Genomic DNA, 24233 nt, shown 5'->3' on the forward strand with positions numbered 1-24233 from the left:
AATTACCAAGGACATCTGTCACCAGGTGTTTTCTTACTATAGAACAATGATGATTGTGGATTCTTACCCAGACTACCCGACTTACAGTTTGCCTTCATGCTAAAGAGGCCCTGGCCTCCATAGCCATAGGATTGCTTTGTTCTTTTGACTGATTTTTGATCATGTGCTGATGTAGCATTTATGGGTTCCTCTGATTTCCCACAGAAACTATTAATTTTATCTGTTTTTCTATTTAGACAATAATGGTGCAAAAGTGGGCAAATGGTATGAAACAAGACAAGGTAAAATTTAGGTGGAAACCATTGCCACAAACCAGATAAAATCTGGAGGATGTAATTAATATAAATATGCAGCCATGGGTATTATATTGATGGCTTCTTTCCAAAATAGACCAAAAATCTAGAAAATTATTCCAGTGATAAGTTAGCTACAACCTACTGACAAATGAAGTTAAAAAAAAAAGTGATGTGACAAGTGGCTCCCTATCTAAATATCAGGGGCAATCTGGTAATGGCCAGTAGTTCCCCAGGAACATGGAATAGAGAAGAACTAATTAAACTACCAAGTCCCTGTGGAGTTGTGTTGTCAGATTTATTAGGAACAGTGAACAGGGCGACATTTCCAAGTTTCAACAAAGGAAACCATTGTTATTTGTTTATCACTTGTATTAAGGTTTGGTTTAAGACATTTGTGTGTTCATAGTTAAGCAAAGGAAGACCTTTTGTTAAAATCCAATTTCTTTGATGGAGGATCACTGCTTTGGTGCATTCCAGTTACCAGGAGAAAACTACCTTTTATCAGTATACACTCTGCTCTTTTCCTCTGTTCCGGCACTGTGAATGATATTAATACCTGCCATCTGCAGGTTGTCAGATGTGGGCATGGTTCAGCAGGGATGTCTATTTTAAGTACTGTTCATCACTGTCGCAGGAGCCGTGTTTAACACAATTATTGGAGAGCATCTTTCTTCCATCAACACACACACACACACACACACACACACACATTGAAATTCTTCTTAGTAAAAATTCTAATATGTTAAGCAGATAGATTTATTAAAAATAATGCTAATTTAGTCCTGGGGCACAATGAATCCAAGAGGGTGTTTGCAGCAGATTTCATTATAATTAACAGCTCAATAATAAAGGTGTTTTTTTTTCACTTACAAAGTCACTAAATAATAAAGGGGAAAGGAAAGAGTAGGGCTAATCTGGTAGAGACTGAAGCTGGTATCAATCTTCCCTAAGCGCTTGGCGTGGTCTGCAGACTTAGGCAAAGCTTGTCTCAAAAGGGTTGATCAGGGCCCATAGCGGTTTTTGCACTGAGCTCCTGGACCTGTCATGATGCCAAAAGGCATGAAATTCATGATAGAGCAGAAGTAAACAGTTTATTAAACTGTTCAAATTATTAAAAATGATTAAAAGCCAGTTAAAGGTTTTCATAAACACTATTCCAAAATGTTAGTTTTAAAAATGTTACTAGCAATGTATGCATTCCCCTTATGTCCCTCCCCACCCTCCCTATCTCTTAAAATAAACTTGAGCACTCAGTGTAAAAAACACTTCAGGGAGAACCAAAGTCAGCATTTGAAAAGAAAGGTGAAGAGGGGAGCAGACGGTGTGTAGCAGACGCTGGTTCTGCTCCAGGGGCTGCCGATGCGGGCTCTGGTGGCATTAAATCCCCCAGTAAGGCATCAGGTGTCGGGACTCTTTCTCATAAACGTCTGGAATTATGCCATAAGGTGTCTGTACCATCTTAACTGTCGACTTCCCAAAAAGCTGGCGCTCGTAGTCTATCAGCTGCCTCCAGAAGCCTACGTTGGGCCTGATGACAGGCCTCCGGGCTTTCACCCAGTTGTACGCCTCCAGCAGGCACACGCTGTGGAACTTCATCAGGTAAGCAATGCACAGGGTGGCCGAGCGGCTTACCCCTGCGGCACAGTGCACCAAGGTGGCCCCATGCTTCCTGCTCACGCTGTGGATCTTGTCGGCCACGGTGTCAAAGTACAGTCCAATGGGGGCATGAGGCATGTCAGCCAGAGGCACTTTGACGTATTCAAACTGCGGCCAGTTGAAATTGGGGATCTCAATGGTAGCATTAACGATGCAGGTGATGCCACGAGCCTGGAGGAGGTGCCGGTTGGAGGCCACACTGCCTCTGCCCAGGAAGAGAGAGGAGGTGATTTGAGCAATGCCTCCTATGTCCCCCTCAGAAATCATCCGAGGGGCCATGAGAGTCCGTGGTAGTGTGCTGTGACCTCTGGAGCTCATGAAGACGCCAACAATCACACTTGCATCGTTGGAAGCAAGACCAGTGATTTGTTTTCCCCACCAAGGAATCCGAAATTATAGTCTCCTTCCTGCAAAATACAGGTATCTGTCAGTATTAAATGCTACTGATCACAGCCTTCTACAGTGCTGGTGGAAAGGGAAGGTGAAAGGATTAGAGATGGCTGTTGTCTATAACAGAGTGTGTTCTTTCAGGTATGTAGACAAATCATTTTCTATCAATTAACAGGAAAAGTAGCCTAAGACGCCAATATGTAAAATCAATGTAAAACTCAGCTCTCTAGTGAGTGTTTAAAAAAAAGGGCACTAAATGGAAATAGTCATCCTGTCTTAGGAAAAGTGACAGACAGAAACATGCCCAACTGGTTCATGTACAACAGTCTTGCAGGGTCTTGCTCTTGCTGAAGGGAGTGGTGTTCCTTGGAAATTAGGAAGGAAGCAGAAGAAATTCTAATCCTTCCGATAGCCATGTTCTTACACATGCTGTTGCTACATCCATGTCTAATTCTACACAAAGAGATCTTACAAAGGGATAAAAATGACATCGCATTACATAATACGTTCAATGAACTTTCTTTATAGACTAAAAAGATACTGAATTGGATCAGTTACAGAAAAGCCAGGACATATGGTCACCTTAACCTTTTATTATTTTAAAAACAGCTACTCGTATCATATTTGTGATATCTGAATACTTTGGTAACTTATGCTGTGGCACTTCCATGGAAATAATCCCAAGCAATTTGAAGGCCATGGTCTCAAGAATTCACTTGTCAAAGTTATTGAGCATTTCAGCTCATTAATGACCTGACCCTGGGTTTGGTTAAATAATTTCACTTTCCTCAGCCAGTTCTAAGCTCCAAGATGAATCCCATTGTTTTCACATGTGTGTTGGAGTTAAATTTAGTTTAACATTTAAAGACCTATATTCTCTCATTAGAACAGTGTTTACTATAAAAGACATTCAATATTATATAATTGCTGTATAGCATGTGTTAGTAACAACAGAAAAGGAAATCACTGGTTTTCTGAGACTTTAGAGCCACCATTTCCTCTGACTACACGTCCACACTGCTTTATAGTCTGTGTCCACTGGAAGTGTGTCTATCCCCACCCAGGGTAGGTAGGGCTGCTCAAGGGATTCCAGGCAGAAGAGAACATCCCTCATTCCACAGACAGAAGTAGTACTGGGGATACTCACTTGTGAGGAGTCTGGTCACTCTGGAGTCCTGGGTGTAGACCTGGAAAATCCTAAGTGACAGTGCTGGTCACAGTGGATATAAATCAGATCTGCAGAAAGACAAGGAGGCAAAAATGTGGCCAAGCAAGAAGTTCAAAATAATTCCTCCTGAGTTGTTACTACTATATTGAGTTTGACTGGAATAAAGAGGAAAGTATGCCAAATATATCTAGATGTGCATTGAAAAGAATGTCCTAGTAAGAAATATAGCCTAAGTCTCAGCTTTTCATTAATGACACATAACCCACAGTGTGGCAAATGTAAGTACAGTTTTGGCCGTAACAAACACACATTTTTAAAAGATTCACAGACCACAACGTATCTATGAAATGTAAGGCTCTGATCACTGGACCAGCAAGAGATGCAAAACAAGCTGGAAGTCTCTTCCATGTGCCACCCTCAGTCACCCCAGCAGTGTGAGAGGCTGCGGCGTACTGCAAACACAGTGGGTACAACGGATAAACTAGATGCTGCAAGACAGCTTCCCGCAGGCCTCCTGCAGATGTGGCTGCAGCCATGAAGGCCAGCTGCAGGAAGTGGTGTCGAGAGCAATTTGAAATTCCACTTTCTTTCTCTTCCTTGTTGGATCTCTTATTTATTTTATGTAACAATATGATGAGCACTAATGAGCATCATTAAAAATGTGCTCCTCCCCCACCTGATCCTCTGCCTTTACCAAGTAACCATCACACTTAAATTTTTTTTTGAACAGCTCTCTTGAGGCATAACTCATATATAACTTGACGAAGTATACAACTTGATGAGTTCTGATGTATATATACACTTGAGACACCATGACCTCAAAATAATAAATATATCCATCACCCCCAAAATTGCCATCTGGTCCAGGACTTCTGCTTGTTGGGAGTTTTTTGATTATTGATTCAATTTTGTTAGTAGTTATCAATATGTTTAAATTTTGTTTCCTCCTGATTCAGCCTTGGAAGATTATATTTCTAGGAATTTATCCATCTCTTCCAATTTGTTGGCACATAATTGTTCATAGTATTTCCTGATAATCCTTTGTATTTCTGTGTTGTTGGTTGTCACTTCTCCTTTTTCATTTCTGATTTTACTTAATTTGGCCTCTCTCTTTTTATCTTGATGAGTCTGGCTAAAGGTTTATCAATTTTGTTTATCTTTTCAAAGAACCATCTCTTGATTTCATAGATCTTTTCTTTTTATTTTTTTTAGACTCTATTTTGTTTAGTTCCGCTCTGATCTTTATTATTTCCTTCTTTCTACTTACTTTGGGCTGTGTTTGTTCTTCTTTTTGTAGTTCCTTTAGGTATAAGGTTAGATATTAGGTTGGTTCAAAAGTAATTGCGGTTTAAAAGGTTAAAAATTAACAAAAACCGCAGTTACTTTTGCACCAACCTAATAGTTTGAGATTTTTCTTGTTTCTTGAGGTAGGCCTATACTGCTATAAATTTCCCTTTTAGAACTGCTTTGGCTGTGTCACATAGGTTTGGGGTCGCCATGTTTTCACTTTCAATTGTCTCAAGGTATCTTTTGATTTCTTCCTTGATCTTGTTATTCATTGTTTAATGGCATGTTATTTAGCTTCCATATGTTTGTGTGTCTTTTGGTTTTCTTCCTGTAATTGATTTCATGTAGTCTGTTCTGGGAAATGTTCCATGTGCACTTGAAAAGAACGTATTACATATTCTGCTTTTGGGTGAAATGTTCTAAAGATATCAGTTAAGTCTATCTGGTCCAATGTGTCATTTAAGGCCACTGTTTCCTCGATTTTTCTGTCTCAATGATTATAGCCATTGATGTCAATGGGGTGTTAAAGTTCCCTACTATGATTATATTACTGTCAGTCTCTACCTGATGTCTGTCAATATTTGCTTTATTTATTTAGGTGCTCCTATGCTGAGTGTGTAGATGGTTACAGGAGTTATATCCTCTTGTTGGATTGATCCCTTTAACATTATGAAATGCCCTTCTTTGTCTATTGTTACAGCCTTTGTTTTAAAGTCTATTTTGTCTGGTGTAAGTATTGCCACCCCAGCTTTTTTTGGTTTCCATTTGCATGAAACATCTTTTTCCATCCCTTTACTTTCTCTCCATGTGTCTTTTGATCACAGGAAGCTGGGGTGGCTATACTTACACCAGACAAAATAGACTTTAAAACAAAGACTGTAATGAGACACAAAGGGCATTACATAATGATAAAGGGGTCAATCCAACGAGAGGATATACCATTTGTAAATATGCACCCCACTTAAGGAGCACCTAAATGTATAAAGAATAATTAATAGACCTAAAGGGAGAAATAGACAGCAATACAATACTAGGGGGCTTTGCTACCCCACTTTCATCAATGGATAGATCAGACAGAATCAATAAGAAAACATAAGCCTTAAATGGCAAGTTGGACTTTACAGTTACACGAGTATACAGAAAACTTAATAAATTTAGGAACATTGAAATAAGCATCTTTTCAGACCACAATGGTATAAAACTAGTAATCAGTTAGAGGAAGAAAACTGGAAAACTCATAAATATGTGGAGACATGCTATACCAAACAACCAATGGGTCACAGAATATATCAAAAAAGACATCAAAAAAAATCTTAAGAAAAATGGAAATACAGCAAACCAAAGATTATGGGATGCAGCAAAAGAAGTTCTAAGAGGGAAGTTCATAGTGACGAATGCCTACATCAAGAAACAAGCACGATCTCAAATAACTTTACACCTCAAGGAACTAGACAGCAAACAAACAAAGCCCCAAGTTAGTAGAAGGAGGGAAATAACAAACAGCAGAGCAGAAATAGAAATAAATGAAATAGAGACTAAAACAACAGTAGAAAATACCAATGAAGCTGAAAGCTGGTTTTCTGAAAAGATAAAAATTGAAAAACCTTTCACTAGACTCACCAAGAAAAAAAGAGGATTCAAATAAAGTCAGAAGTGAAAATGGAGATGTTATAACCGAAACCACAGAAATACAAAGGATCATAACATACTACTACTAACAGTTTTACACAAACAAATTTGACAACCTACCAAAACTGAATCATGAAGAAATAAAGAATCTGAACAGACCAATAACTAGTAAGGGTACTGAAACAGTAAGTCAAACAGACAAAGACAAATACTATATGGTATCAGTTACATGTGAAGTCTTAAAAAAGCAAAACAAAAAAACACCCAAACTCACAGATACAGAGAAGAGATTGGTGGCTGCCAGAGGAAGGGGGCTAAATGAGTGAAGGGGGTTAAAAGATGCAAACTTCCAGTTATAAAATAAATTCATCGTGGGGATGTAATGTACAGCATGACTGTTAAAGCCATACTGCATACTTGAAAGTTTCTTAGAGTAGAATCTTAAAAGTTCTCATCACAAGAAAAAAATTTTTAACTTCGGTAACAGATGTTGACTTACCGTGACCATTTTGCAGTATATACAAATATCAAGTCATTATGCTGCACACCTGAATCTAATATGTTGTATGTCAGTTATACCTCAATAACAAATTGACAAATAATTACAGCTTTATAATGCAGTGGTTCTCAAACCTGAGTGCATCAGAACCACCTGGAGGGCTTGTCCACACAGACGGCTGAGCCCCACCCGAGTTTCTGATCACGCAGTTCTGGGCTCGAGAACTGCTGTCTCCCAGGTGGTGCTGATGCTGCCACGCGTCAGAGCACACACAGGCCACTGCAGAGGTGCATGCTCTGGTGCCACCCAGACGCCCCTTCAAGGCTGAGGCACTCGGAGTGCGGGACCCTCCCAGAAACTGCCCTTGTTGGAAGGGAGCCGCCTTGCCCAAGGTTATACCCCTCTTTGGGGGCCCACATGGGATGACTAATGGTGAGGGGCACACTGAGAAGTGTACAGGCGCAGTCACATCAGGACGCGGAACATGGACGTCGTCACATAAAGTGTACAGCCGTGTTAGATGCAAGTGGAAAGGGGCGGAACTTGGATGTGAGAACATCCTGTCCTGCAGTAGAGCAGTCTTTTGCCATTTCCAAATCTTTCCGTGGCAGAGTCCTAATAGTTTAAAAAGCAGAGTCACCATGGTAATAAACGTATAATTAGGCTTTCAAACTGTTAGTGGTAACTCCCTAATCAATGTGGAAAATCTGGAAGATGCTAATCAAATTTCCAACCGGGTAATATAGTTACTGTCTAATTCAGAGGGACTGTCTTGTGAGCTCCCAGATAATCGTTCTGTTTGGGAAGACAGCAGCCCTCCTGAGGCAGGGGTCCCAGGCTCACCCAGGGCCAACGGGTGGACTCCAAGCCTTGCTTATTCTGTTAACGCCCATTTGCTGGGCAGTGATGGGGGACCGGTGCTGCAGGGAAAGAAAACAGACTGAGTCCTTGGGGCAGAACCCAAGGGAAACAGACGCGATATACCCTCCCAGTTGCTGCTAGGCAATCTCATGCCAACAAACCTGCTGAAAATGCCAAAGCGGGTCCAAGGTTTAGAAAAACAACTTCTGCCAGAGAGCACTCAGAGGGCACAGAGATTACAGATGCTCCTTTGACAAACACTCATGACCCCTTTTAAAGATCGGAAAATGCAAGGTTCAGAAAGGGAGAGAGAATTTCACTGTGGAGAACGCAAGTAATTGAACCAGACCCAAGGTGTCGGGCTCCTAGCTCAAGCCCACACTGCTTCTCGGCGGGTGGGGTGAAGTGGGGGGGGTGGCTGTGTTCTCATTACCTGCCTTACAGCATGCCGACACCACCAACCAGCGCCTTCAGTGCATGAAAGGGGTCTTGGACCTGCCTAAGAAGAATGGGTTTAAATGCTGCTTATAAAAAACACAGAGCCCAGATCTGCTGAACTGCCCCAGTTTCTCTTATTGCCTGGAATAGGAAAATGTTGCTACAAACTGGTACACCATTCAGGACACAGGAAGCCCTCCTGAGAGCACAGAGACCTCACTCAGCAAGGAGTAGTCCCAGAGAAGAAGCCTTAGTTTGCTTCAGTTCTAGGATTAGCAGATTCTAATCATCAATAGAAGAAAATATGGGTAATACATCACAGGTGTGTCAAAATGAACTCAGTAAATATGTACTAGAAGACAGAGAAAGGGTATCAGGAGTGTAAAAGTCTGAGCCACGTTTGAGGTATCAGAGCAAGGTGCTTGCTGCGTGACCGTGCCACTCCCACTGTAGCACACTGGTCTCTGGGATGAGGATGACCAGAGGAATGTCCACGTCGCTGTCCGTGGTGGTCAGCTCAGCCCTCCCAAGTTGCTCTGGCAGCTGCATTTACTTTTTGGAGGGAAAAAGGCTTCCCTGGCCAGGGGAAGGGGTGGGATGGCGTGGAAGACAAAAAGGAGGAGCTGCCCTAAACCACCCCCAAAGACGTATTTTACAAGTTATAAGCAGTATCTCGGCAGTGATGATGCTGGTCTCTGAATAAAGACCAAATGCAGAATTAAGTGTCTCCCCAGTGGGCCTGTGATCTCAATAATGCATAAGCCAGCAGCCACTGGCTGCCCCCTGTACTGGAAAGCAGGGATGCGGGCAGCGGGCTCCTGCGGGCACTGGTGCCCACACCTGGAGCAGACTCGGAATCACTGCCCGGAGTCATGGTCTATTCAGAACATCCAACCCAGTGCCACAGAGGCTACTTTCCTTTTTTAAAAAATCATGACAAATAACCACTAGAATCAGCAGTTAACTGAAATTCTATCCACTGCTTTTTCTCCTCATGTTGAATAAGCAGAAAATTGCCACAGTGGTGCTAGAGATGACTGTAAAATGATTGACTAAAATATTTTTAGCTTTAGAAATTTCAGAGGGTCACAATATATATCGGAGGCCTGCACTGTTATTTTATTTTTACACCTGTGAGCCTATGTAATCACACTTCCTCCCTCCATTAAAGTAAATCTTTTTTTTTTTTTAAGTAAATCTTTAGTTCTTAAAAAAACAAGCAAAAAAAACTTTAAGGTTATTACCCTTTTAAAAATAGAAGCATTTTAGCCTACACTGTCATAAATAAATAAATACTACTTCTCTCATTAATTTTCCTTATTAAATCAGAAACATGTTCCATTGGGGAAAAAGCTGCTTATATACTCAGTCTTACAAATAAAAGTCAGTCCAGTAAACTTTCATTAAAGAAAAAAAAAATCTTTGACAGAGCATTAAGAATGAAATTCAAACAAATGTTTGAGTTATATTCATATAAAGTAAAATGAAATAAATAATATTCACAAATTGTTCTCAGTCATCTGGATAGCTTTAGTAATTTGGCTAAAACACCTCAACATCTTATATTTAGAGGAGGGGTTGTTTTGCTTCTCCCACCAAATAAATTAACTGATATGATGGTGTCATGGGATGAAGATAAATACACATAAAGCTAAAGGCTGAGAGTTAACGTTGTGGTTTGGCCATAGATGTGCCCCCAGGGTGACACGGAGCTGTAGGGTAACTGCCTGTGTAGTCGCGACCTGGCGGGCCATCCCGGTGTCTCTTCATGTGGACCACCAGCCCATGAACGGAGCCTAACAGACACTAGCCAGCTGCTGCACGGAGAATACACCACAGCTCAAAGGACACTTGAGAAGAGGAAAAACATGCCAGTACAGTGCATAGGTGCACAGACTTGAACTCGTTCCATATGACGAATTCATAGATTTCAGTGTTAGAAAGAGAAGGAGTAGGGAAAAGCGACTATCAATAACTACCTATAAAAGGTGAAGACAGGTACATATTTTGGGTACCATGGGTAATCTGTTCACATTTAGACTTGAACTTTTGAATTTCGTCCTCATCTACTTGGGTATTTACCTTTCATTCATTCACACAACCGTATTTACTGAGTTCATGCCATGTGTTTAACATTAGTCTAAGTGTTGGGGCCTGGGGCAGAATATTTGCGAAAGGTGCCCACAGCAATCTCTCTCATCCCACATGACCTTATGTGACCAACTCAACCAAAAGAGTACAGTAGAGATGTAGAAATGCTGCTGCTCAGGCTAGATGATTCCACCTTGCTCTTAGAACCCCGTTGCATGCTGTAAGGAAGCCTAAGACAGTTGCCATGTGGAGAGGTCCCATGTGGGTGTTCCAACCAGCAGCCCAGCTGAGGTCCCAGCTGACAGCCAGTATCAACTTCTAAATATGGGAGTAAAGACACTTCAATGATTCCAGCTCCCAGCCATCAGGTCACCTACCCCCAGGCTTTGAATCTCCGACCAGGGGCCCCAGATATTGTGGAGCCAAGAAAAGTTGTCTCTACTGCGTGAAGTACAAATTCCTGAAATACAGGATGCTGTGAGCAAAATAAAAATGGCTGTTTTTACACTGTTTTAGAACAGTGCTATGCTGCAATAGTAACTAGAACGGACATAAAGGAACATAAGACATGACCCCGTGCTAGGATTTTATCTTAAAGAGATGACGCAAGATACTCATATAAAACAGCTGAATAACAACAGTAAGAGATGGACTAACATGAAGTGAATCAAATTAGTGCAAACAGCACGCGCCACAGCAATGCAGAGAAGGCACAGGGTCAAAATAAGTCAGTGATACTGAAAACCTGAGTTTTGTTTCTTATAATTTTGTATAATTATGAGGGGTCTTATAATTATACAATGTTGTTTTTTTTTTTCACCAATCCATTTAAAACACACTGCCATTCTTGCCTTTCAAGAGCCTCCATAGTTTTAGATTCCAGATGGAGAAGACAAGCTCTTTGCTATAACCTCTTACTACTCAAGACCCAGCAGCGTCCACCTGAAGCTTGACAGGAATGCAGACTCTCCGGCCCCATCCCAGACTCCACAGGTGATCAGTATACACATTCAAGTGTGAGCAGCACCGCTCTCGTTGATCTGCCTCAGTCTGTCCCACTGGACTTGCTGAAACAAAGCTGAGCACCTGTTTTGTTTAAGCCACACAAGCATGCTCAGCCTGCCACAGATCAGTATCCTTCTGCTGTCATGGTTCCCAGATGAGGAATCAGAGGTAAATGGAGGTGAGGAGGCTTTCCCAGACTCTACACAGAAAATTAGTAACCCCACTGGGAACACAGCCCCTTTCCATGAATTGTCTGTTGATTAATCAGACAATCTGACCACAACAGATCAAGTGATCTGAAGACTACCAAAATGGACATTTCACTGGGGAAGAAAATAAAAACTGCAAAGAAATTAAGGAACTTAATGTCAGTCTGACTGTGCTTTATAATCTGAATATTAATCTAAAAAGTCCTAAATTTCTAAGTAGTAGGAAATGGTCTTTGGGTGTAAAAAACCTGATAAACCTAACCCAAGAAAATGCTTATAGAATTCTACAATCACATTAAACTTGTATGGTGATAACTGGAAACCAATTTGTGTCACAGTCCATGTAAATAATACTTTAAAATCATCAAGGAGTAAGAAATACAAATTAAATATGAATCATAGCTTCTTGGTTAAGCAGTGAACTTAGGTAGGTCAGAACATCTACACATAGAGTACTTTAAAAAACAAAAAATTCAGCAATTAAACCCAAGGTAGGTATAAAATCTCAGAAAATGCAGATCTTTTCATAAATAAGATCTTAGTCCTTAAAATCTCATTTATTTAAGGACAACAAAAAAGATTGTATAAATTAGCATAACATTCACAGGACTAAGAGCTCAACAATGAACAACTGACCACCCTTTGATCATCTTATCATCTGATGTCTCATTGGATGAATTAAAATCCTTAAAATTCAAGCAGTGAGCCTCAACTTTCTCCCTGCAAGAATTTCTTTATCATACCCCCGGCCCAATTCCACATTTGTGGTGATTTTATACCTAATTCATTTATAAAGTATTGATAAATTAATTTCTCATTTTTCTTTATACATCAAAGCTATCTATAATCATCCACTAGAGTTTCTGAGAATAGGATAACCAGGTAAATCTCTTGCATTTACTGGAAGGAACTTGGTGAAGCTACATACCCTCTCCATGCTGAGGGACAGCTGTGCTACCCGACTTTGAGGGCAACTGAGGGCTGAGTCTGAGCCCCCCCATAGCAAAGGCAGGAATCAAAAGGCAAAGAGGATCCTGAAGTTATTCCTTTGGCTTTTCTCCTAAAACAGTTGTCTTACACAATAAGGCAATATACATCACTCTTTTGAGATTATACTACTGTATTTTCCCAAAAATAAGACTGGGTCTTATATTAATTTTTGCTCCAAAAGACACATTAGGGCGTATTTTCAGGGGATGTCTTATTTTTTCATGTACAACAATCTATGTTTATTCAAATACAGTCATGTCATCTTCAGGAACATCGTCATAACGTACTAAATGCTTCTGTCTGACTGATGATCTTAACTGGGGCTTATTTTGGGGCAGGTTTTATTTTCGGGGAAACACGGTACTAATTATTATTCATATAAGAGAATGCAGTGGCTGTGAGCCACACTACTCTTGTTCAAATCAGAGGTTGGCAAACTATGGATGGCAGGCCTTGTCTAGCCCACCACCCATGAGCTAAGAATGGTTTATACATTTTCAAATAGTTAAAAAAGAAATCAAAAGAAGAACAATATAGCTGACCCTTGAACAACACCGTGGTTAGAGTGCCAACCTCCTGTGCAGCGAAAATCCGTATATAACTATTTCATGGCACATAAAAATTACTTGACATTAAAACTTAAGTATTCATGAATGAAGTTTTATTGGAACACAGCCATACTCATTTGTTAATGTATTAATTAAAGCTGATTTCACGCTACAAAGGCAAGTTAAGTAGTTGCAACAGGAACTGTATGGTCCACAAACCTAAAATATTTACTACCTGGCTAATTTATAGAACCAGTTTGCCAATCCCTGGTTGAAATTATGCTATGAGGCCATCATAGTTCGGCAAAGTAATATTTTTCTAAGTGTGGTCCTAAGGACCCCTGAATAAGAATACTGCATGATGGGGCGGCCGGATGGCTCAGTTGATTAGAGTGCAAGCCCTGAATAACAGGGTTGCTGGTTCGATTCCCGCATGGGCTAGTGGGCTGCGCCCTCCACAACTAGACTGAAGGACTTGGAGCTGATGGGCCCTGGAGAAGCGCACTGTTCCCCAATAAAATTAGAAGGAAAAAAAAGAATACTGCACGAGACTCATCTGAGCTGCTGGTTAGAATGCAGACTCCTAGGCCCCACCCCAGACCTAATTAATCTCTGGGGGTAAAGGCCTGGGAATTTATATTTCTAGCAAGTACCTCTGTAAAAGAATTTAAAATAAGATGAAGCTATTGTGGAAAAGATAAGCTGTAATTTCTAGGAGGATAAATGGAACAAGAAACTTCATAAACATGGATTTAGTTTTAAAAGTTATTTTCAAATAAAATAATACATTAGTTATTTAGATTTAAGATACAATCCAATATGAAACAAGTTCCATTTCATTTACATTTTGGATCAGCCTTAGCTGAAAGTTTATACCAAGTAATTAATTGAAGCCCTATGAAACACTGAACACTTCTCCAGTTTTTGTTAACAGTGTGAAGTGAGGTACAACCTTTAACCCTGAAAGAGTTCTGGTCCCCAAACACAGAATATGTGCCAGTGCAAATTAAAGGCTATACGAAATTCCTATGTCCTTCTGACACTCATCAAAAATAGTTTAGTTTAAAATACACAAACACAGTCATGCGTTGCTTAATGATGGGGATTCGGTCTGAGAAATGCATCGTTAGGCAATTGCGTCATTGTGGGAACAGCACAGAGCGCACTTACACACACCTGGATGGTCCAGCCTCCTGCACACCTAGGCTCTGTGGTGTATACCTATGGCTCCTGGGCTACAAGCCTGTACAGCACGTTACTGTACTGAATACTATAGGCAAGTGTAGCACAATGGTGTTTGTGTATCTAAACATGGTGAACAAAACAACAGGAGATTAAATCAAGCACAAGAGAAAATAATGCAATCAAGAGATGCAGTAAACACAAGATGTCTGAGGCTGCTGCCAATGTAATGGCATACTCTTTCACAGCAAACCTTTTTTTAATCAGTAGAAAGAGTACACTCTAAAATAACGATACAAAGTATAATACCTAAACCAGTAACATAGTTATCATTATCAAGTATTATGTATTCTACATAATCGTTATGTGTATACTTTTATATAATTGGCAGTGCAGTAGGTTTATTTACACCAGTAACACCACAAATGTGAATAATGTGTTGTGCTACACCATTAGGACAGCTACGATGTCACCAGGCAGTAGGAATTTTTTAGCTCCATTATCTTATGGGACCACCATCATACAGTATGCGAGCCATCATTGCACATGACTATATTTAAATATAGTGGGTTAGAAGGCAGCCTATCATATTCATGGAGATGGTTGTCTCAGTGGGGAAGGAAGAGGAAGGGCCCAAGGGAGCCTCGATTTTATAAGGCTTGATTTTTTTTTAACAAGAAAAGTAGTTAAAGCAAGTATGACCAATTTTGAGTGATGAGTAGTAGTGTTGGTTAATTTGTTCTTTGTAATTTCCTCTGTGACTGCAATTTCTAAAAATAAAAATTATTTGGAATAGAAGAAAATTAACTACAACAAATGTCTAGATCCAAGCCCCCTCTCTAGGCTTTGGCCCATCCTTGTCTTCACGTGAGAGCTAGACTAACAGTCGATTTGGTAAGAGAACGTGGCAAGGATACCAGAGTGACGCAATGACTAAATTAGGAAATTCTTAATTATAAATCTTGATTTCAAATTTGTTTGTAACTTGTATGCTGACAGTACTCTCCTAGATATTATTTTTATCAGTATTTCCTCAAAATTTCAAGCAAGCTCACCTCATGGCCTCTCTCTTCCAGGCGAGGAAGGCTGGTGCTTCATATATTCTCTCTGCCAGATAAATGTTTACTAGTCAACAGAAGCAGTGGGCTCTTAAGAATTTTCTCACGTGTATCCACAAACTCAAAAAGCTAAGGTGTCAAAAGACCTACCATAGGCAATTAATGCTGAAACTACTCCGGAACAAAGGCAAAAAGTGCCCAGCAGTTGCAAATGAGTTTCAAAAGGGCGTTTTTGTCCACTGAGACATCAAGATGGCAGGGGGGAAAGCTGACCAAACTGGATGGGTGGCCACTCCCAGTCAGTGTAAGAGCAAGAGTGGGAAGTGGCATGGCCCTGACCTCCGCACCCAGGCTCCGTCTTCCCTGCAACAGGTGGAATACAGTCCCTCTCTAAGTTACTGCCCACCTGAAGGGACATAAAAGAACACACATAGGATTTCTCCCCCATCACTCAGATTAAGAGGTTCTGACACTACTTTTTATCCTCCTGTAGATGTCTTTTCTTGAACTTATACATAAGCAGTTTTTAAAAATTATGATTATTTTTGGGGTGGCCGGATGGCTCAGTTGGTTAGAGCATGTGCTCTCAACCACAAGGCTGCCGGTTAGACTCCCGCATGGGATGGTGGGCTGTGCCCCCTGCAACTAGATTGAAAACTGTGATTGGACTTGGAGCTGAGCTGCGCCCTCCACAACTAAGATTGAAGGACAACAACTTGACCCCCCCCCAAAAAAAAAAAGCTATTAAAAAAAATAATGATTATTTTAGAATATCTGAAACAAAGCTTTTATAAATAACTAAAAAACTACTCATGACTTATGTAAAAACTGGACATAGAACAATTGAGCCATTTTTCAAGATGCCGTACAGAAGAAATAAAAAGGAACTGCAAAACTCACATTCTTTGGGCTACTGTTCTTCCACCAACTCTTCTAACTATGAAAAACGATTTAGAGGGTATTTTCTAAACCTAAGCAGAGCTGTAGAACATTCTGCTATTCTACAATAGGCTGTTCGTAGATAATACTAGTCACAGCAGATACTCAACACATACCTGAATTTAATAATTTAATAACTGTCCTGACGTGACCTCCCTATCTCCCCCTCTCTTTCGCATCCTTGCCCTCCCTCCCCATCCCACCCCACAGACACCCCTAACTTTAAACCTAGCTAGCAACACCAGACACAGGCAATTAAAGTTAACCTGGCAACTATCTACTCAGAAAGCAGGAATTTTCTGTATCAAGCCCAGTTCTAAACTACCTCTTCTGTCACACACAAAGGAAGATTTGGAGAAAAGTACATTTGAAAGATGGTAAGAGTCATTTATTCCAGTAGCAAAGAAGCTGTGGTTCCTCTGGAATTGCCAAGGAGGGACAAACCACGGCCTGTGCCGGTGCCTCTTAGGCGATCTGCACATGCTCACAAGAATGTGAGTCCCTATCCTCAGAGGGCACTTTAGCAAGGATTGGCCTGCTTCCTGCATATGTCACACACTAAAGCCCGCAAGACTGGTCTGCACATTCAGGGCTGGGCACAAAGCAAGTGTTCACTAGCATAACGCAAGTCACCAAGTTAGGGCATCTGGTAGCTCAAGAGAGAGGATGCACCCAAAACCTTCAAAAGTCGTCTAGGTACTAGATACTTTTATTTTTAATACTTCATTTTGTATATTTAAATTTCCCTATAACTACGTATCTGTTAAAAAAAAAAAAATCAATGAAAGGGTTCCCCTACATATTTGTCAACCAAATCGAGTGCAAAAACCATCTCTGGCCTTTGGTATATTAGTCCAAACTATACAATTAAACATAAGTATATATAAATACACTGATACACGAAGGCACAGGGATCAGTACATATAGGTGACATGTATTCATTCAAGAAATATCCAAACATATTGTGGTTAAATAGCAAATACAGTGGATTATAAATTCAAGGCTGACACCACTGGAGGAATGTAAATTACTACCCCGTTTCCCTGAAAGTAAGACCTAGCTGGACAATCAGCTCTAATGAGTCTTTTGGAACAAAAATTAATATAAGACCCAGTATTATACTATATTATATAAGACCCGGTCTTATTTTACAATAAGACCGGGTCTTATATTAATTTTTGCTCCAAAAGACACTTTAGAGCTGATTTGTCCGGCTAGGTCTTATAAACACGGTAGTACCACCACTTTGGAAAACAGGCATCAGCTAGTAAAGCTGGAGCTATGCACACCTATGACCCAGCACTGTTTATAATTGCCCCAGTCTAGAAACAACCCAGATATCCATCAGCAGTGGATGATGGATAAATAACTTGTGGTTCATACAAAAATGAACTAATTATAGTCACAGGTAACAACATGGATAAATCTTAATACTATGTAATGCAAGGATTTTAAAAAATTATGTGTATATACATAGAAACATACACACATACATATATATATATAATATTGACCCCAAACAAAGGATTTAAAAGAATTCCAACTTTGATCACATTTGCATAAAAGTGAAAAACAGAGAAAGAAAACTGAGCTGTTGAGCGATTTATATTTAGGGGATAAAACTATAGAAAAGAAAGGAAGTGATTTCCACACAAATGAGACTAGTTACTTGGCTTGGTTACCTGTAAGGGCGATGGAGAGGTTGTCACTGGGAAATAGTGGGTGGGATGAGAGCACTTCTTGACAAGATGGTTATGATTGCATTTTCTTTAAAAGCACTCATTAAGTTATGCATTTATGTTTTATACCCCTTTCTGTGTGTTACAATTCACAATTTTAAAAAAAGTTAAATAAATACAATGTCAATTTCCAGGAATTCAGAACCATTATAATTCTGCTAATCTGGGGAAAGAACACTTCCTCTCTGAATGTCACAATCAGCTGTCAGCCTCACAAGGTCAGGGACCTTATCTGCCAGTATTCAGCACAGTTCCTCTAGCATGGCAAAAATCCTCGATAAATGTCTAACATTTAAACCCATAAACTCTTGATGTGAATTTTGTTTTAACTCACCCATCTCCTGAAATTAACTGATCTGCACTGTGACCACATCAACACTTCCCTTTCTTTGTCTTCACCCCAGTGAAGCTTTCATAAATAACTAAAGCTACCACCTTAAATATTCGCTCTGTAAGTTTACACCCAGGCGCCGTTGCTTTAGCAACTGGCCCTACCTTCCATTCCCTTTTATGCCTCCTTATAAGCAAAGAAAAGATGAATACACTAGTAGTCCTAGGTTTCTTTTTTTTTCTAATGGGAAAGTTACTCTGCAACTCAGAGTAACGCCTAGGGTGTTAATGATTTTACTGCATTGAAGTTGGTTAAGAAGGGATCATTTGCCCATTGACCAGGGAAATATTACCACGCTACCAGGTTAATAAAACTTTACAACCAGCTGTAATTAAAACACAGGCCACCTACTCTACAAAGAAACCAAATCTCTATGAACAGGCCTGGTTAATTTTATATAATACTTCATTTCAATTTAAAAAATCATTTTGTGCAAACAGACACTTATGAAAATGCTTAAAAAAGTCTAAAAGGAGGGCCAGCCTGGTGGCTCAGGCGGTTAGAGCGCCATGCTCCTAACTCCGAAGGCTGCCGGTTCGATTCCCACATGGGCCAGTAAGCTCTCAACCACAAGGTTGCTGGTTCATTTCCTGGAATCCTGCAAGGGACCAGTGGGCTCTGCCCCCTGCAACTAAAATTGAACACGGCACCTTGAGATGAGCTGCCACTGAGCTCCTGGATGGCTCAGTTGGTTGGAGCGCGTCCTCTCAACCACAAGGTTGCTCGGTTAGACTCCTGCAAGGGATGGTGGGCTGCGCCCCCTGCAACTAGCAAAGGCAACTGGACCTGGAGCTGAGCTGCACCCTCCACAACTAAGACTGAAAGGACAACAACTTGACTTGGAAAAAAGTCTTGGAAGTACACACTGTCCCCAATAAAGTCCTGTTCCCCTTCCCCAATAAAAAAAATAAAAAATAAGAAAAAAAAACATGACTGTACCATGCCAGCAAAAAAAAAAAAAAAAAAAAAAAGGCAATTAAAAAAGAACGTCTAAAAGGATACACACAAACTCATCAAGATACAGCAAGTGCTTTTGGGAAAGATGCTCAAAAGAAGGCTTTAACCTTATCTATAAAGTTTTAATTTTTTACATAGAGAATGATTAATGTATTTCTTGTAATATTGAAAAAAAGCATTTTTTAATCCAACTTGCTTTAAAATAAAATCCCAATTGCAAAGGAATCCATCAAACCCAAGTAAAGACCACCATTTTAAAATACTAAAGTTTTAGAGGATTTCCTGGACTTATACTACACCTGGCCATTTTTTTATGATACGAATATACATTTATGCCATTTAAGGATATTACAGAAATCATACCTGCATTTAACCAATAGAAAAGATGTCAGACGAGAACACAGCATTGACACGTTTGACACTGACGTTAAAAAGACTTGGAATGAAGGAAATGTCTCCCCTTTTATGGGGGAAAGCCAAAAATATCAAGCAACTACCTCTCCTCCCCCAAGCGTCAGAAGATGAGTCAGAGCTGGAGGCAGGAATAGGGCCCATGTGTCAAGCCGCCTGTGCAGGGCTCCTTCCTACCTCCACTCGGCAACCCTCTCCCCGCACCCAGGTTGGGGTCTCTGCCTCGGCCTGTCCCCGATTGAATTCTCAGGCGTCTCTGGTGAAGAGGCTGTTATTCATTCTGGGGGCGCTTCATTCCCTGCGTTTCTAAAGGGAACCCTAGAATGAGAGCCTTTATGAGTCCACAAGTAACAACCACCAAATGCAGTTCAAGGGAGTGGCGCTTCCAGACACACAAAACTTTGCAAAGAATACAGCACCTTTGTTCCCCTCATTTTAAAGAGCAGGAAACACACAGAGCAGCTGTGACTTGTCCAGTATCACTTAACTCGGTAACAGAGCTGAGTCCCAAGCATGGAGTTGTTGACAGCTGGCCCCAGCCTCTACGGTTTTTAATTGATCTGTACAATTCTCAGGGAGGATATTTCAACATTGCATTGTATTTCTGAGTGGCCTAATGGACTAGGAATTCCAGGAAACTCTGGGTTAAATCTCTTGGTCCACATTCCTTTAAGTTAGTAAAGAATCAGGACTCAGCTATCTGCCTCCGTTTTTACATCTGTAAAACGGTGTGGTAATGCTCTCTACCAACCTCGCTTATAAAACTACAATGAACAGCTAGTTAACACATGCTAAATGCCTTGAGGTCCTGCTGGAAGTTTTGTGTTGTTTCTATAAATCCAAACACAGTAGAACTGTATTTGTAAGTCACTCCCTGGTCTCTGGGATGCCCAGTTACCATAACACTGGCTAGTACCATTGGCAACATCCACGTAAATAAAATAGAGTTATACAATCCACTCGAGGCAGCCACAGCACGCAACTCCCCTCACACACAAACAACTCAACTTCGCTTTGGAGCAAGGGTACTTAGGAGAAATAAAAAGACATGTCAGCACTGTTCACATCAATCTACCATCGCAGAAAAATACTCAAGTTGAATACTTGGCATTGCTGAAAGTCAAGTTGTTTCTATCAATGCACCAGAAACCTTTGGAAGACGCAAAAAGCCTCCGTCGGCCCCTGTGGCTCGGAGCGGGTGGATGTCGACCGCGGAGGTACGGAGGCCACGGCGGGGCCGGAGAGCAGAGGGGTCGGGAGGGGAAGGGAGCAGACGAGGATGCTCGCGAAGGAGCCGGAGGGCCGGTATCCAGGGCCAGGAGTCCGCCGCAGAGGGGCAGCAGCAGGGGGTGCGCGCCGAGAGCCAGCGAGATCCGGGCCGGGCGCTGAGGAGGGGGAACTGCGGGGAACCCCGGGCCTCTCCTCTGCCCGCTGCCCAGAGGATGCGAGAACCGCCGGGAGCAGGTGGGGGCGCCGGCACAAAGTTTCCAGAGACGAGGGTCGCGCGGGGCCCCGATCGCCTGGTCCCTCCAGCGACCTGGAGCCACGTCGGTACCAAGTGTCGCCCGCCCGCTGCCTCCCGCCCGGGCCCACGGGCCCCGTACCAGTTCGGCCGGGATCGCGGCTGACGCTCCGTCCTCCTGCGCGGCTCGCAGCTTCTGCGGGGTGGCCGCCGCGCGCGCCCCTCCTTCTCCCCTCCGCCCGCGCCCGGGGCGGGCCGCGCGCACGCTCCCTGCGCCCAGCCGCCCTCTCTGGGGGAGGGGGGGGCGCACCGGGCAGGGGGCGGGGTCTCGCGCGGAAGGCGCGCCGCGGGGGGGAAGCCAGCTAGGGACGCGCGGGGCCGCAGGCGACGCGCGTGCGCAACGCGCCCTCCGCCGCCGAGTGGTGTGGACCCCGCGATGTACGCTTCCCGCGGCGCACCCTCTGCTCCGGGGTCTCTTGTCTCCTACATGACTCTTCCCGTCCCCACTTCAGCGTCTACCTACAAGCCGGGTTTGGGGCGAGGGTGCAGGGGTCGTGTACTTTCTGGCTGTGAGAGGGTGAAAGGCAAGAAAACGACACAAATATAAATGGGGTGAAGACTGCAGTTAGTGACTAATCAGCGACTCTCACCCCACCCCCACCTTCTATCCTGCATGGAGGAGCCCAGGAGTTCGGACTGAGGAGTGAAAGGAAAATAAATCTCGTGGCAACTGTTGGGTGACTTTTGCTTGGGCAGTTTCAAGTAACTGTGGGAAACATGTTGTCCGAGACTCTAAAGTAGATATAGATACGGCCATCCTTTGCCTGCCCGCCAACCCATCACCACGAACAGGTGCCATTGGGTCTCCAAACATCAGATGCACAGCTCATGCCTCTGAGATGGAGTTGTAGAGCCTCCGGAGCCCAAGCCGAACACATGGATTCGCTGAGGGCTTATTTGCTGTGTCACTCTGAGGGACATTTAATTCAGGTTTGCCCATCTGTAACGTGAATAGACGCAAAACGGACATTTTTCAGCACACGCCTGCCCTAGCAGGTGAGGGGAGATACAAACGACTTCGTCAGGGCTCCTCTGTGAGTCAGACACCTAAGAGTTCAGACTCCACGCCCAGCCCTTTACTCACCAGACCCAGCTCCTCACCGTTGTTAATCGTTGGCATCAGAACTGCTGAACAATCAAAGGAGCAGCCAGGTTTGGGAGGATAGGGTGGTGAGGGAAATAAAAACTGCGTGTTGGGTTTACATCTCCCGACGTCTTCAACCAAAAAGCTTTGAGGCTTTTTCAGACTCTTAGTGATTCCCAACCGGGAGTTGTCCTGTGGGTGTAGGAATATCTAAAGTTCTGCTTGCTTCCCAGACAAAAATATAACATCAAAGGCATTTTAGTGATAATGTTAGGGGAGCTGAAAAAGCCTAGAATTGAGAGATTTGTTTATATTGCCTTCATAAAAAGAGAGAATCAAAGCTTTAAAATTAGGCAAAATTAATCCATCCTTCTGCGTGAGAATAAAGCAGAATCTGATTGGGACAAAACCCTAGGCATTGAGATCTTGCCTGGGAAAGGCATCTTCCCAGCACTAAATTGCTCCACCACTAATTCATCTAGTGACTTATTTTTGACATGCCAATACCAAAATAGCAAAATCTCTAATAGAAACGATTGTATGTCGCTTTCGTTTCTTTCTTCCCCCAGTCGTTCCTTCAGTCGCTTCAGTGACTCGGCAGTGCAAATAGATGAATCTCTCTTCAAATTCCAGCTTGTTTGTTACTCAGAAGGCAGGTTTCCAGAACAGCTCTAGTTGGTGACAAGGAACAGAGCGTTTTCATGGATTATGGGAAACTAAGCCTACCATGAAGCATCATATCAATGAAGGAGGGAAGAGGGCTAAAATAGTTTGAGTGTGATGTATGTGTAAAGATCTAGAGAGAAAGGAAAGTAGGAAGAAGTGCTAAATTCAGGATCATTTAGTGACTGTACATATAGGCCTGTGGGTAGGGAGGTACTTCATGCCTTTACAGTGAAAATGTGGGCTTCTAGATGCCTCTACAAAAAAAAAATGCAACTTGAAGGTATTATCTTCTAGACCAACACTGTCCAAAAGAACTTTTTGTGATGGACATGCACTGTCCACTACAGTAGCCACTAACCTCGTGTGGCTTTTGAGCACTTGAACTGTGGCTAGTGTCATGGAGGAACTGTATGTTTAATTTTAATTGAAATTTAAATAGCCACATGAGGCTAGTGGCCTTCTTACTAGACAGCACATCACTATACCGTAAATACCGTTTCCCCAAAAATATGACCTAGCTGGACAATCAGCTCTAATGCGTCTTTTGGAGAAAAAATTAATATAAGACCCGGCATTATACTATATTATATTGTATTATATTTATTATGTTATATAATACCCGGTTTTATAGTAAAATAAGATGGGGTCTTATATTAATTTTTGCTCCAAAAGATGCAGTAGAGCTGATTGTCCAGCTAGGTCTTATTTTTGGGGAACACAGTAGGTATCTTTATAGGTGTCAACCATGTTAGATGTAGAAACATCTTTGAAGTCATCTGTTACTGAAGTATTAATACCGTGTTTCCCTGAAAATAAAACCTAACCGGAAAATGAGCCGTAGCATGATTTTTCAGGATGACATCCCCTGAACATAAGCCCTAATGCGTCTTTTGGAGCAAAAATTAATATAAGACCTGGTCTTATTTTCTGGGAAATATGGTATGACCCAGGGAGGTGTGGGTGCTCCTGACTGTTATCTAAATAAGCAGTGTTTTAGAGCAGTGCAGCTTCTGTGCAGAGTGACAGCTGATCTGATTAGACACAGTAAGTAGAGGGTGGAAACTTCTACTCTGCTTGGCTTCTGATGTCTGGCTTTCCAAAAATATTCTCCTTAATTGCATGGGCTCCTAAATCAGAACTTTATGGGTCCCTGAGAAACAGTACTAGTTGCATTTTCCATTCATATCACTGCCTCTCGGTAACAAATTGACAACAGC

General features: G+C 41.9%; 1 protein-coding gene across 2 annotated transcripts; it reads right to left on the reverse strand.

The window, feature by feature from the left end:
* Positions 1-1034: 1034 nt before the first annotated feature.
* On the reverse strand, positions 1035-21504 carry DUSP14 (dual specificity phosphatase 14). Of its 2 annotated transcripts, none has more exons than XM_074320161.2 (3): positions 21349-21504; positions 3490-3578; positions 1035-2359 (listed from the first exon to the last, which is right to left on the reverse strand). In XM_074320161.2, the coding sequence occupies exon 3, from the start codon at positions 2268-2270 to the stop codon at positions 1674-1676; it is 597 nt and encodes a 198-aa protein (XP_074176262.1). In that variant the 5' UTR covers positions 2271-2359; positions 3490-3578; positions 21349-21504; the 3' UTR covers positions 1035-1673. The 2 variants fall into 2 exon arrangements, with proteins under 2 accessions (XP_074176262.1, XP_019588101.1); XM_019732542.3 differs by lacking the exon at positions 21349-21504 and adding an exon at positions 19697-19721.
* Positions 21505-24233: the final 2729 nt, after the last annotated feature.

This window comes from Rhinolophus sinicus, chromosome 12, assembly GCF_057876585.1.
Source record: "Rhinolophus sinicus isolate RSI-liver-muscle chromosome 12, RSI-T2T, whole genome shotgun sequence".
Lineage (NCBI taxonomy): Eukaryota > Metazoa > Chordata > Mammalia > Chiroptera > Rhinolophidae > Rhinolophus > Rhinolophus sinicus.